General features: G+C 42.4%; 1 protein-coding gene across 1 annotated transcript in view; it reads left to right on the forward strand.

Annotated features, from left to right (window-relative positions):
* Positions 1–15660, forward strand: part of cubn (cubilin (intrinsic factor-cobalamin receptor)) — a 64470-nt gene that overhangs the window by 43052 nt on the left and 5758 nt on the right. Inside the window, exons 48-61 of the mRNA XM_068748207.1 lie at positions 1623–1807; positions 2871–3042; positions 3614–3817; positions 4180–4329; positions 4891–5012; positions 5091–5316; positions 7189–7376; positions 8130–8286; positions 8914–9063; positions 9177–9362; positions 9857–9986; positions 10163–10380; positions 12979–13178; positions 14545–14707. Of these exons, the coding sequence (XP_068604308.1) occupies positions 1623–1807; positions 2871–3042; positions 3614–3817; positions 4180–4329; positions 4891–5012; positions 5091–5316; positions 7189–7376; positions 8130–8286; positions 8914–9063; positions 9177–9362; positions 9857–9986; positions 10163–10380; positions 12979–13178; positions 14545–14707 (2451 nt within the window). The remainder of the gene's footprint in view (positions 1–1622; positions 1808–2870; positions 3043–3613; positions 3818–4179; positions 4330–4890; positions 5013–5090; positions 5317–7188; positions 7377–8129; positions 8287–8913; positions 9064–9176; positions 9363–9856; positions 9987–10162; positions 10381–12978; positions 13179–14544; positions 14708–15660) is intronic.

Raw genomic sequence — 15660 nt, forward strand, 5'->3', positions numbered from 1 at the left:
AAGTCATATTCCGCGGCTTACAAGCTTCAGATAGTGAAATATGGAGCCGAACACGGTAACCGAGCAGCAGAAAGAAAGTTTGGAGTGAGCGAAAAACTTGTAAGGGACTGGCGAAAAGCGGAGGTTACGCTTACTGAAATGAAGAAAACAAAGAAAGCTAATCGCGGGCGACATGCTAGGTGGCCGCAGTTGGAGGAACGAGTTCACGCATGGGTGCTTGAACAACGTGCTGCTGGGAGAGGTTTGTCAACGGTGCAGTTACGTCTCCACGCCCAAGTGGTTGCCAGGGAAGTGAATATAGACGGCTTTGCGGGAGGACCTTCTTGGTGTTACCGCTTCATGCAACGCAAACGCCTCTCTATCAGAGCAAGGACGACACTGTCCCAAAAACTGCCAGCGGACTTCCAAGCCAAGGTTGACAGTTTCCGCGCGTTCATTGAGAAGCATGTAAGTGATCACAACGTGACACCGGATCATATTATTAACATGGACGAGGTCCCCCTCACTTTTGACATCCCCATGGGCCGAAGTGTTGCAGAGAAAGGGCAAAAAAGTGTGAATATCGTTACAACTGGTCATGAGAGATCACACTTCACAGTGGTGCTGGCATGTTGTGGAGACGGATCAAAACTGCCACCGATGGTCATTTTCAAACGAAAAACCATGCCAAAAATCCAATCCTCCTCAGTTGAAGTCGCCGTGAACGAGAAAGGGTGGATTGATGGAGAAATGATGAACTTGTGGCTTACAAAGTGCTACAATAAGCGACCGGATGGCTTCTTTAGAGCACGCAAAGCTCTGCTTGTGATGGATAGCATGAGAGCGCACATCACACCACAGTTGAAAAATAAATTAAAAATTTTCAACTCCATACCTGCCATCATCCCTGGAGGCTTAACCAAAATACTCCAGCCACTTGATATCTCCGTGAATAGGAGCTTTAAGTCAGTTTTGCGTAACCTGTGGGAGCAGTGGATGACGGATGGAGAGCACAGCTTCACGGCAACCGGGAGAATGCGCCATGCAACTTTCCTGGAAGTCATTGAATGGATCAACAAAGCATGGGCTTCAGTGACAACCGAAACCATCCTGTCGGGATTCAGAAAGGCTGGAATAATTGGAACTGCAACTGACGACGAGTCTGATGTAAGCGACGTAGAAGAGGAAGCGGCGTCTTGTCTACCTGCCGAGTTGGGGGAGTTGTTCAAAAGTGACACCGAGGATGAAGATTTCCTTGGATTTCGTGATTCGGAGTAAAACCTGATATTTTGGTAAACGTGTTAGCATGTTCTTTGTGCTATATGTTGTTTGGTGTTGGATTTTAGCAAATAAATTTTCCCCAAAAATGCGACTTATCCTCCAGTGCGACCTATATATGGTTTTTTCTTCTTAATTATGCATTTTTTGGCTGGTGCGACCTACAATCCGGAGCGACGTATAATCCAAAAAATACGGTATATATGTATGCAATGATGAATTACTATCTGCTTCCATGCTTCATAATTTCAACTGTTCAATCATGATAAGTTGTCATATTTATTTATCTATTTACATTTATATTTTTTCCCACACCCACTTTCCACTGTAGATTTTGATTTTATGTTGTTGCTCTCATTCTGCAGCGTGTGGAGGAGAGTTAAATGCTCCCTCGGGAACTATATCCTCCCCAAATTACCCCAACTTGTACCCACATGCTCGTGTTTGTCGCTGGGAGCTGGTGGTGTCACCAGGTCGCCGGGTCAAACTCACCATCAACGATCTGCGGCTTGAAGATTCTGGTCCTTCCTGCGTATTTGACTATCTTGAAGTGAGTCCCCTTTTTTCCCATTAATAAGACAATACATTTCTTGTTAACTTTTGTTAAAGTTTGACATTAATTATTTGACATAATAGTTGATAGTTGATGAAGTGCTGTTATGAGGACCCAAACGGATACAGCCAAGGTGAGACCAGAATCATGGTCAGGACTTTCTTGCTGTGAGCCAACAGTGCACAACACAACACGGTGTCACAGTAGTATGCCTACTGTAGTACACTTACTGTAGTATACCTACTGTAGTGTACCTACTGTACTACACATACTGTAGTACACCTACTGTTGCACCCCTACTGTAGTATACCTACTGCGGTATACCTACTGTTGTACACCTACTTCAGTACACCTGATGATGATGATGAATATATTTATTAGATAGAATGTTAGAGTACAAGTACAGTCACACAGTAGCATGTATTACAGTACAAGTACAGTCAAACATCCTGTCTAAGAGGAGCATTTCAAAAAAGCCCTTGCGGTCTTGTTTCCGTTGAAAGTCCTTCGTACATAAATCATCCACAATTAACAATACAAATTTAACAATACAAATAAAAATAAAACCAATATTAAATTACTCAATTGATGCAAAATAACAATAGAAAAATAAAAATAATTTTACACCACAGATGCAAACTAACAATAAATTTAAAATAAATTTCCCCACAGATGCAAAATGGCAACGAATGACAATAAATTACAATAAATTATAATAATAATAAAATACAAAGACACTAATATGTGCAACGTAGGTGGACAAAAAAGGGGGGGGGGGAGGAGTTTATCCGGAGAGAGTCGTGATGACTATTTCCGTTTCTGTCCCCCTAAAAGGTGTATTTTTAGGGCCGTTTTGAAAGAGGCCAACTGTAGTGTACCTACTGTAGTACACCTAATGTAGTATACTTACTGTGACACCCACTACCAACCGACTTGTTGATTTATTTACTTTACATTCTAGTAATGGTTTAATGAACAGTATAACTCCAATGTAAGGCCTGGTGCTTGACCTGATACCAAATCAGAACATCCAGGTGAACATAGCACCTTTTTCTTCCAGGTCCTGAATGGCTTGACGGATGACGCCCCTCGCTTGCAGCGGTTCTGTGGTACAGTGCCAGCTGGTACCCTGGTGCGCTCCTCCAGTAATTCCATGGCGGTTGTATTCCACAGTGACGCTTCAATGTCCAGCGGTGGCTTTATGGCTTCTTACTCCTCTGAGGAGCCTGCAGGTAAGAAACTTGCTTTCTACGATACAGCATAAGTATTAATGAGATATTACAAAACAAATAATGCTGAACATCCAAAGCAACCTGTTAATCTTGGGGTAAACACTGACACAAAGCACTGTCTGTGCGGCTTTTGTGAATGTTTTCCTCTGCATTTCAACCATTCCCGAGGAGCGGCGAGGGGCCCTTAAGGCACCTGGGGGGGCAAGATGTACAGATCGACCACTGACCCGATTAATGGCAACTGCTTCTGTATGAGAAATCTAACTACAAGTCAATTATGTCCTGTCCTACGACATTTGACAAGGAAGTTCACCTTTAATCCTTGAAGAAAAAAACACTTACAATGCAATTGGTCCTGTTCAGTGAAATCAATAAAAAGTTAATCTGCAGTCCTCCAAAATTGACTGACTTGTAAGAAGTTGAAGTACGTAACAATAGACTGGCAATAAATGCTCTAAAATCCATCAAACTCCTGTTCATGTATAAACTGTGTATTTATATACGGATGGTCTGTACAGTTGATCTGAGAGGAGTTTTTAAATACAGTATATTTTCTGTGTTGTCTTGATAGAGTGTGGTGGCGTGCTTAATAACCCAGCTGGTGGAAACTTCACTTCCCCGGGATACCTAGTGTCCAACTACAGCAATAACCTTAACTGTGATTGGTTGATCCACAACCCACAGCACATCAATTCCTCCATTGTGGTGGTGATAGAAGACCTGCACCTTGAGAACCACCAGACCTGTGATTTAGACTACCTCCAGTTCCGCTTGGGTGAGTCCTATTCAGTGTTGCCAACACAGATGATTGATGAAACTAGGGTGGGGGGGGGGGGGGGGGGGTTAACTTTGACAGTTTTATATATATATATATATTTTTTTTTAATTTAACCTGTCTATTTCTGTCTAATAATTGCACTTCTGGTTAGATGCTAAACTGCATTCCGTTACCTTCTACTTGAACATGTGTAATGACAGTAAAGTTGAACCTAACATAACTCTCAGAGGGAACCAAACCAAAACTTTATGAATGAAGTATTCACTACCCTGGAAAGAATGCCTGGGAAGGACATGAATGGATGAATGACTGTAAATGCTGCTAAAAGCCTGTCTCTTTGTTAACCTTTCTGCACTCAGGTGATTCCAACGGAGAGCTGTTAGCCACATTTTGTGGCCAGACCAGTCCCAGACTTCCCATTGTTGTCTTTACCCCCAACTTGTGGGTCAATTTCCGGACCGATGCTTTCCAAGGTGACCTGGGCTTCAAGGCCAAATACAGGTTCTCTGGTAAGACAGAAACTGATGGGTTATCTTTGCTGTCCAATATTCTGATAGGTAATTAGTACGCTTTCTAAACAATATAGCTTATAGTTTAAAGTTCCTGATGTTTAATTCAAATGATGCAATATGTAGGTGAAACATTAGGTGACAGACTTTTACTTTGTTGATTTTTCACAGCTGTATTTGGGCATAACATGAATCAAAACAAAAATAATTTCTCCCATTCCCATTTGTCGTTGAGCGTTCCCCTGGGTAAATCCGCCATGTTTAACTGAGGAGGAGGAAGTCTGCTATACATTTCTGTGTGTGTAACGAGTACACAGTCTGCAGATATTGCAGAAGAGGTCATAAAAACACAATATTTCTCATTGTAGTGGGTAGAATGTGAGCATGTGAATTAAAGCAACATCCACTCCCTCCACTCCACTGACACTGGGCATGGACGTTACTGCTGGCTCCGTTCACATTAGGAAGCTTGTTTTATTCTTTGTAACTTTGCACCAGATGTGAGACAGAGCTCAAAGGGTTATATTTGGATTCCTCATGTGGCTCCTTTATTCTTTTCAGAGTGTGGAGGCTGGCAGACTGGTGAAGGAGGGGATTTTTCAAGTCCTAACTTCCCTAACACATACCCCAGCCCCAGTCAGTGCGCTTGGCTACTGGAGGCTCCAGTAGGCCACACTATTACGGTGAGTCTGAAGCAGGGCTCGCTGGGCATCATTGTGTTCCTGCGCTTGTTTAACTCGGCATTCATTGTTTTACTGAAGCTAACTTTCAGCTACTTCAACCTGGAGCACCACTCTCAATGTGGCTGGGACTCTCTCACCATCTTCAATGGTGGATCCCCTGGTGCTCCTATGATTGGCCAGTACTGTGGGACGAACTCTCCAGGGATCATCCAATCAGGATCCAACAAGGTTGCTGTAGTTTTCTTGGCTGATCATAGTGTGTCCAGAGGAGGATTTACTGCCTCCTGGTCAGCTGATTCTTCTGGTGAGTCCACACGACCCGACCAAAGGTGCTGTAAATGCACTCATTACTCTTATCTCACCTAAATCACACAAGCAAATATTACTACTTCATCTGCTGTACTCTATTCTTGTCCCGTCGTGGGTTGCTACAGCGAATCAGCCGCCTCCTCTTCACCCTGTCCTTTGCATCGTCCTCCCCAACACCAGCCACTCTCATGTCCTCCCTCACTACGTCCATGTCTCTTCTCCTGGGTCGTCCTCTAGTCCTGTTCCCTGGCAGTTCCATCCTCAGCATCCTTCTACCGATATAGTCCCTGTCTCTCCTCTGGACATGTCCAAACCATCAAAGTCTGGTCTCTCTGACCTTATCTCCAAAACGTCTAACCTTCACTGTCCCTCTTATTGTCTCATTTCTTTTTTTTTTTTTTGAACTTTATTCACAGAAAAAACAAACAAAACGAAACAACAAGTACAAATAATAATAATAATAATAATAATAAATTAAAAAATAAATAAATAAATAAATAACAAAAAAAAACAAAACAAAAAAAGCTACTACAAACAGTGTTCTGAGACCGGGCATTACACAACATAAATGAATTACCATTGCAATAACTTAAAATAAAGGCTGATTTGTGACATTGAGAAAGTTCTTGATTAAATCCCATTTTCTTTCAAAGACAGGTGTTTGTAACCGTAATTGTGCAGTCAATTGTTCCATAGAGTATACTTGTCTTATTTTTTGTAACCATTGTGCTATTGTAGGTGGTTCAGGTTTCATCCAGCAGATTGTTAAAATTTTTCTTGCAGTCATTAGCAAGAGATGGAGTGTAAATTTTTGATCCTGGGAGAAACTGTCTGGGAAAATGTCCAGCAAGAAAACCAAAGGGTCCATCGAAAGATTGATTTTAATTACTGTTCTCAATGTAAATTGAACATTTTCCCAGAAATTAAGAATAATAGGACAGTCCCAAAAGATGTGTGTTTGGTCTCCCACAAGTCCACAGTTTCTCCAGCATTTGTCGGTTGTGCTACATTTGATGAGGAAAGATTGTTGTCTCATTTCTAATCCTGTCCATCCTGGTCACTCCCAAGGAGAACCTCAGCATCTTCATCTCCTCCCCTTTTAGCTCCGCCTCCTGTCTTCTCCTCAGAGACACTGTCTCTAAGCCGTCCATCATGGCTGTCCTCACCACTGTCTCTAAGCCGTCCATCATGGCTGTCCTCACCACTGTCTCTAAGCCGTCCATCATGTCTGTCCTCACCACTGTCTCTAAGCCGTCCATCATGTCTGTCCTCACCACTGTCTCTCAGCCGTCCATCATGGCTGTCCTCACCGCTGTCTCTAAGCCGTCCATCATGTCTGTCCTCACCACTGTCTCTAAGCCTTCCATCATGGCTGTCCTCACCACTGTCTCTCAGCCGTCCATCATGGCTGTCCTCACCACTGTCTCTAAGCCGTCCATCATGTCTGTCCTCACCACTGTCTTGTAGACCTTTCCCTGCTTGAAAATGGAGAGTCCTGGAAGGGCTGAGACAAATCCCAGTTCACACACTAAAATAGTATAAAATAGTGAAGTAGTCGTGCTCTTCATAGATCCTATTGTACTAGTAGAGTAGTACACTAGTAGAGTCAAATAGATATATAAGGGTGGAGACATAGTCAAAATAGTGTGTGAGATTTGTGATTATTTTTATGGCTACTCCTAATTGGGTTGGAAACACTATTACATTTTAAATCAAATGGAAACCTCTAAAAATGCTCTGTTACCTGCATCCTATTTCTAGGGAATATAAACTCCGAAGCATCCCTATGCAGGAAGCGCATTCACTCAGGTTTCAATCATGACTTCATTTTGCATTCATTGTGCAATCGTGTGCCTTTTTCAACCAGGTTGCGGTGGTGTGATTCACGCTGACACGGGAACAATCAAGTCTCCAAACTATCCCAATAACTTTCCGGCGAATGTGGAGTGTTCCTGGCAGATCATTGCCCATGAGGGAAACCACCTTCTGATGAGTTTCGACAGTGATTTCAAGATCCCAGACCCCAGTGGAACCTGCCTGAGCAGCTATATCAAGGTATTATTAATATGATTGCTGGTATTATATTGGTTTGAGGGTTTTTTTCACAATTTGAGAAAATATTTCAGTGTCTATATCAGTACCTTTTCAGCACATTTGAGCAATGCAAAAATACAAATCTCAAACCTCAATCATCTTAGTCCTATTACATGAATCTGGCATTTTTAATTTCCTTCAAAATGTAAGTGCATTTGTCAGCTTTTAGAGATACTGTCTAATAAACTCCTCCCCAGAGATTTAATCAAATTTACTTCCTTTTTTTTGACTTTACATTTTAAAATTTGCTACAAACCTCATAATTGTGATGAAAGATCCAGCCTGGAAACAATGGCTAATGTTAAATCCTAATAACATCACAATTACTGGTATTAGATAATAAGCTATGTAAATCCATACAAGGTGTCGTCCAATTCATTCATTCATCTTCTTGAAGACAAGACAATCGTAATCGAATGAGCCTATTCCAGCTGGCTACGTGCAAGAACCAGGATACACCCTGGATGAAGCGCCAGCTCATCACAGGGCCAAACGAAAGAGACGACCATCCATATACACGTACTCACAGCTGCAGTCGATTTGGAGTTACCAATTCACCTACATGACATGATTTGGTGAACCTGCTACAGTGCTAACCACTGCGCCACCACCTGCTCAACACTGCTAGCAGCTTCTATTACAGTCAAATACAGCAGATGTGTAAAGGATGTATAGTCGACATGCATTTCTGATTGTATGTGTATCTTCCTCCAGGTGTGGTCAGGCCTGACCCAAAATGATGAAGCTCTGCTGTCGACAGGCTGCGGCTCAGTAGCCCCAAGCCCCATCATTTCTCCATATAACATCATCACAAGCCGCTTCCAAAGCACGGCAGCTCCTGGAAGAGGATTCTTAGCTTCCTTCAGCACCAGTAAGAACCTGGCAACCAAGACAGATTCAATAAAATGCATTGTTTGGGTTTGTGGTTGTTTTTTCATTTTTATTTCCGATTGTTCCCGATTTGAGATTCTGATTTGTTTGGATGTGTGTCATGAACGCCATCCTCCCTCGTCTGTATCTTTCCACATTTGTGTGGCATCCAGGTTTTTGGTGAGAGTCTGGAATTGTTGCTTCATTCACTGACCTTTGCGTGATTTTGTCGGCTTCGCTTGATGTCTGCGTTTCTTAAAATCTCCTCAGAGGGTAGATAATATATGTTACCGAGTGTCCTGTGGGGATAGAAAATCATCCAACTAGAGTCAAATGCTGTAATATTGAGAGGTAATTCCTCTAAAACAATCAGTAAGCGATTGCATTTCAGTACATGAGAGCACATCTGGGTAAAGAAGTACCTTACAGTATCGATGAAAAGAGATCGCTTCAATGTCTGTAATTTGCAAAGCAACTTTAATTGAGGCGTAACATTCGTCAAACTCCACGATAGTTGAATACGTTGACGTTGGAGAGTCAAGGTCTCGTATGTGTTACCTGGAGCTGACAACATATCTGCTGCCACTGTCCCAGTTCCATCGTGATCGCCGTGTCTTCTGTTCCTCAGGGTGTGGGGCAAACTTCACAGCTCCCAGCGGTCATGTGGTTTCTCCTAACTACCCAGCAAACTACCCTCACTACTCCAACTGTGACTACATTATAGATGCTGGAGAACAGTCTGTGGTCATGCTCACCTTTCAGACCTTTCAGTTAGAAGGTAGGCGTGTGCGTGCGTGTATTTGTGCGTGTGTGCACGCGAGAGTGCTCGTGCACAGTTCCGTGTAGTTCATTTTACGTAAATTGATCATCAACAATTCCTTCTGTGTTTAGCACACTCCACCTGTCTATACGACGGTCTGAAGATATACAGCCTGGTTAGCGGCGGCGCTCCGATCGCCACTCTGTGTGGCACCAGCATCCCGGGACACTTCTCCACCTTCGGCCCGATGCTGCTCAACTTCTACTCAGACTCTGTCTTCTCAGATCGGGGCTTCATGGCAGAATACAGAGCCTTTTGTAAGTAAAGCGGGGGGGGGGGGGGGGGGGGGTATCAAATAAAGATTTCTTCACTTCCCAAAGTTCCCTAGTAACTATGACTCGGAGTTACGATGGGCTTTCCGAAATTTCAAAGTGTGGGTTTAGCAACAAGAAAGGATCTGTATACAGGAAGAGAGGTTAGCCAAGAAGAAGTGGGACATTGAGAGTACAGAAGAGAGTAGACAGGAGTACAGGGAGATGAGCTGCAAGGCAAAGGCCAAACAGAGGGGATATGATGACGGGGTTGTTTAATATAATCCTAGAGGGGAAGAGGATGTCAGGGGAATGGAGGAGAAGTGTTCTGATGCTGATTTTCAAGAAGAAGGGAGACATACAAAGTTGTGGAAAATATAGGGGGATAAAGCTGATGAGTCATACGATGAAGTTATGGGAAAAAGTAGTTGAGGCTAGATGTTAATAAAGTGTACCTTTATGAACCTTTGGTGTGTGTGTGTGTGTGTGTGTGTGTGTAGCATGTGGGGGATTTTTCAACAGCACCATGGGTACAGTGAGCAGCCCAGCTCTCTCCTTCACCGACTATCACCACAATATCAACTGCAGCTACCACATCCTGGTCCATGAAGACAGAGTGGTGGATCTCAAGTAAGATTTCCCCAAAATATCTGAGCATGAATTAATAACACAGCAGACATGGTTTTCTTTTTTGTTTTTTACTAAATGAAAATGCTAGGCTGGATCTGTGTTGTGTCTCTGCTAATGTGTGGCAATGGAAAACGATGGAGCAGACAGGTAACATGAAAACGTTCTTCCTTCCACAGGTTTAACACCTTCCACCTGGAGGCATCTTCTTCTTGTCGCTATGATTATGTGGCAGTGTACGATGGCAGCGACAGCTTCGCACCGCTGCTGGGGAAATTCTGTGGTGCCGTGCTCCCGCCCAATCTGCGCTCCTCCACCAATCAACTCTTCATCATCTTCAAGACAGATGCTTCTGTGAATGGAATTGGCTGGAGGGCCACTTACAGTCAGACACTTGGTAGGTTGCTGATTTATGCTGTCAGGATGCAGCTGGTTTCAACTTGACAGATACAGATTCATTTTGAAACATCATGCAATATTTAACATATTGAACGAAGGCCCTGCTCTCATTGCATATTAGATTGATCTGATAATAATTTGATCATTGTATTTCTATACATTGTCAATGTTAAACAGTGCTAAGGAGAGTTAGTCCGAGTGGCCATCCAGGACAGGGAACCCTGAAAGGATGTGGTGGAGCTGGTGGTGTATTTAAAGCGAAACAGTGACAATGATGTGACTCAGATGGCACAACTACAACATCTGTAGTGAGAACACACACGGGTACAAACTATCAGCATTTTAAACAGTCAGACGGATACAGGGAAGTTTGTGCAAACAGCAGTGCATTATACTTGTACTTGTCCACTGACGGGGCAATCCTTCTGTCCAAGCCTCAAATGTTTATTTTATTTTAATAATGCAAAGTGAACTCCATATTTTAAGAAGTAAAAAGGTTTTGTTTAAAAAGAATTGATACAACTATTCACATATGATCTAAACATATATATAAATATATTTCTTAATATAAATGTCTTTCTTTCTGCAAGGAGATACAGAAAGAATAGAAAAAGCTTTATTGTCATTATACGCCATGTACAACGAGATTAAACGGAGCTTCTTCTTTAGTGCCACAAAAACAACAACCACAGCATAGCAACAGAATCCAAGACGACATTAAGACATAATAGAACATTTGCATGTAAATGTAAATATATTGCAACGAGATTATTTATTGCACAGTCGGGTGGGAAGAGGCGAAGGGAACATCAGTGCATGTGTGAGTTTAAGGTAGTTATGGATTTGTAGACAGAGACAGAAAGAGGGACAAACAGAGGGGGAGAGAGAGCACAAGACTACGGGGAAGAGAGAGAGATTACAGACATATATTTATAACATGAATAATCAGATAGAGAGGGAGGAGCTCAGGGTGTCATGAGGTTATGCCACCAGTGCTGGCCTATGACAGCATATTGATTATTTGTATTGATTAACTATAAGCTTTGTTAAAAAGGAAAGTCTTTAGTCTACTCTTGAACATAGAGATGGTGTCTGCCTCATGATCCAATCAGGGAGCTGATTCCACAATAAAGGAGCTTGATAACTGAAAGCTCCGCCCCCCAGTCTGCTCTTGGAAATTTTTGGAACCACGAGCAGGCCAGCAGTTTGGGACCGCAGGGTTCTAGTGGGGCAATGTGGGATAATCAGCTCTGTACGGTAAGGAGGGGCCTGGCAGTTGAGGGCTTTAAAAGTTAGTAGAAGGATTTTAGATTCAATTTGTGCTCTAGCAGGAAGCCAATGCAGAGATGCCAGAACAGGGGAAACGTGTTCTCCCAGTCTGGTTCCCGTCAAAGCACGAGCTGCTGCATTCTGGATCAGCTGAAGATGTTTAATAGACCTTTTGTAATCCAGTCTGGAAGTTACAGAAGCATGGACAACTTTTTCTGCATCTTTTTGAGTTAATATGTGTCTGATTTTGAAATATTGTGAAGATGAAAGAACGCAATCCTTGAAATGTGCTTTATCTGGGACTGAAAGGAAGGACAGGTCCTGATCAAAGATTACCCCCAGATTCTTGGCAGTGGTGAAGGTGGACACTGAGACGCCATCTAGTTCAACTACAACACTAGAACAAACATTTCTGAGATGCTTCGGCCCAAGAACCAGAACCTCAGTTTTATTTAGATTTAATAACAGGAAGTTCTTGGTCATCCAGGAGTTAATGTCCTTAAGGCACGTCTGAAGTCTAACCAACTGTTAACTTTGTCTGGCTGAACTGACAGGTATAATTGTGTGTCATCTGCATAGCTGTGGAAATTGATGCTGTGTTTCTTAATAATGTTACCTAAGGGTAGCATATACAGCATGAACAGCATAGGTCCAAGCACCGAACCCTGTGGAACTCCATATTTAACTTCTTTGTACGTAGAAGATTTATCATGAACACGTACAAACTGAAATCTATCAGATAAACCAGTTCCCCAAGAAGTCAGCCATTGACAGCCTTAATGATTACAGGCCTGTTGCACTTACAAGCCTGTGATCATGAAGTGCTTCGAGAGGCTGATTGCAGACCACATTAAAAACACACTTTAAAAGACTTGGGTACAAAGCCTGTAAGTAAGGATAGATTAATCGTATTTAGCAAAGCAATTCTAATTGAGGGGAAGACTTCTTTAAGTAGCTTAGTTGGGACCAGGTCTAAGAGACCAGAGCACGGTTTAGATGAGGCAACAGCCGCACTTAGTTGCTGCAGGTTAATGGGGGTGAAACTATCCAAGTAACTATCAAGAGTAACAGTCGAATCTCTACTTCCATCACTCAGGGAGAGGTCAATGCTTAAAGTGGGCAGACACTGATGAATGTCGTCCCTAATGCATTGTAAATATTAAAGTTATTCATTATTCATTTTCAATTTCTTAGTGACAGTGAAAATATGATGTCGCATCAGCAGCTTATTGTCATATAAATAGTTTAAACTTCAGACATTGTTAATAAATACTTTGATGAGTATGGCGATCTAGCCAGTCACTTTATGCCTCTGGCTTTCCTGAAGGTCCAGCACAGGGATGCGGTGGGTACATATCTAGGCCCATAGGAATTATTCAATCTCCAGATCCAAACCAGGATGGGCTCTATGAACCCAGGATGGACTGCCTCTGGGTCATTGAGATGCCTGGTAATCAGGCCGTCAACCTGACCTTCACCTCCTTTGAGCTGGAGAGCCACCCTGCTTGCCGCTACGATTACGTCAAAGTAAGTAACCCATAACTGAAATATCGATGGCAAATATTTTTTAGTTTTTCATATATCCATATATCTATACTCCATATATCTATAGCTAACATAAAAATGCAAATGCATTTCAGTCAGTCGCATTCACTGTATAAACAGTAAAATGAGGTAGAAATAGAATATAAAGCCTTTATTGTCATTGCATAGTGGATATACAATGAGATTAGGAGTGCTGCTCCATTTGGTGCTTAGGTACAACATGAAACACATGAATAGAATAAGAAAACAACGCAAATTGAAATTGATAAACAGTTAATGCAGTTAGATTGTCCAGTTACTTTGTATTTAGTGATTGCATACATTAGTTATTGCACATGAAGTCGTGGAGGTGGCGGTATTGCACTGAATCTGTAACCCATCGTTTACCTTTACATTACAAATTGCACATGGTGAGTAGTGTGTGGTACTGTCTGTAGAGAGTATCTTGGTGTACTACATGTGTGTGTGGTACTCTCTATAGAGAGTATCTTGGTGTACTACATGTGTGTGTGGTACTCTCTATAGACAGTATCTTGGTCTACTGCATGTGAGTGTGGTACTCTCTGTAGAGAGTATCTTGGTCTACTGCATGTGAGTGTGGTACTCTCTGTAGACAGTATCTTGGTCTACTGCATGTGAGTGTGGTACTCTCTGTAGACAGTATCTTGGTCTACTGCATGTGAGTGTGGTACTCTCTGTAGAGAGTATCTTGGTCTACTGCATGTGAGTGTGGTACTCTCTGTAGACAGTATCTTGGTCTACTGCATGTGTGTGGTACACCAGCTGCATAGCGGCCGAGAGGAAGTCAATCCAGAGGTCATTAATACGGCCCAGAAGGTAATTGGTTGCCCTCTCCCCACACTGGAAGAACTACATCTCACCCTGGGCACTCATTCTTCCATCAGTTACATCAGGCAGGCGGTAAATGGACTGCACTTATAGAGCGCTTTTCCACCTTCGCGGTGCTTTGCCCAAAGCGCTTTAAAATTTGGCCTCGCATTCACCCATTCACGAACTCATTCCCACTCCAGCGGGCGACTGCTGCCATGCACGGCACTGCCAGTGCCACTTGATGAGCCCCTCTACCAACTGAGTACCCTTAAATCATCAAACAATAATTAAATAATTAAAGCTTTCATTTAAAAACTGCATTTTGTTTTTTCTTGTGTTGTCTTTGACTAATATTTAAATGTGTTTGATGATCTGAAACGTTTAATTGTTACAAACGTTAAAAACAAGAAATCAGGAACTTGACAAACACTTTTTCACACCAAAATAATTTATTGACAGAATTGATGTATTATTCCATTGATTATCGTCTATTTAAAATGTTCTGTATCTCTATCAGGTGTATGACGGTGACAATCTTCATTTCCCTCTGGTTGGGACATTTTGTGGCAACTTCATCCCGTCTTATTTTGTATCCAGTGGAAACATGCTGACGGTTCATTTTGTCACTGATAGCTCAGTGCAGAGACGAGGCTTCAATGCTACGTTCAGAACGACGCCATGTAAGTTAGTTTCTGTTCTCTACTACTTTCCCTCTGGAACAATGGCGACTTGCCTCTATCGTTTCATCGTCTAAGTACTTTTGCCAGTGTTACTTTTGCAGATCGTTTAAGTTCGATCTAAAGTGCTGATTGAAGATCTAAAAATGTTAATTGAGACAAAATGCTTGTTGCTCAATGTGGCTTTTCTGTCAGTAAAAGTGGTCAAACCCTGGTACCACCACTGGTTCATTAATTAATTCCTAACCATTTCCTGTGACTTGTTTTTGTCCTGATTATTCAAGAAAATGTACTATTTTTAACATTTATTTATATAACACCAAGTTTCAAATGACCTTATTTCTTGACTTTCCTTTAAAAAGCAATTCAGATTCAGAATCCTCTATTAATCCCAGAGGGAAATCCAGGCACATGCGCACTAATAGGCTGCTATGCGTCTTTAGGAAGTTACAGAAAACAAGTTGCAGTTACACGCACATTTAGTACACATATAGTCTCTGCAATTCTTCCAGCCGTGGGCTCACGGTTGAGTCCCTCGATCCGAGCCAACACTCGGTCCCCCAAAGCCCCGAAATGCCCCGAAAGATCCATGGTCAATTTATCAAGAACTTTGAAAGCTGCCGTCTTGGAGACTTTCCGGTACTCCAGGGCAACTCCCAGCCCAATTAGCAGATGCCCAGCTGCCAATAATCTATGTCCTCCACAGATAGGACCGTGAGACAGACAAACCCTCCACTTGTCCCAGGCATGCCTTGTGTAGCCTGCCGCGAAGGTCCCATCTGGGCATGTCTGCTCCCCCCGGTTGCCGTGTTTCCATAAAAATATATGATCAATCACACGTAACCGTCACCCAAACATGTAAACAGTCAATGGAGTCGCAAGAAACGTATTGAGAGAAAAAAGACGTAAATTAACTGGCAACGATTTGAGAAGCTATCAGGAACCCATTATCCTCC

Source organism: Brachionichthys hirsutus, chromosome 14 (genome assembly GCF_040956055.1).
Source record: "Brachionichthys hirsutus isolate HB-005 chromosome 14, CSIRO-AGI_Bhir_v1, whole genome shotgun sequence".
Lineage (NCBI taxonomy): Eukaryota > Metazoa > Chordata > Actinopteri > Lophiiformes > Brachionichthyidae > Brachionichthys > Brachionichthys hirsutus.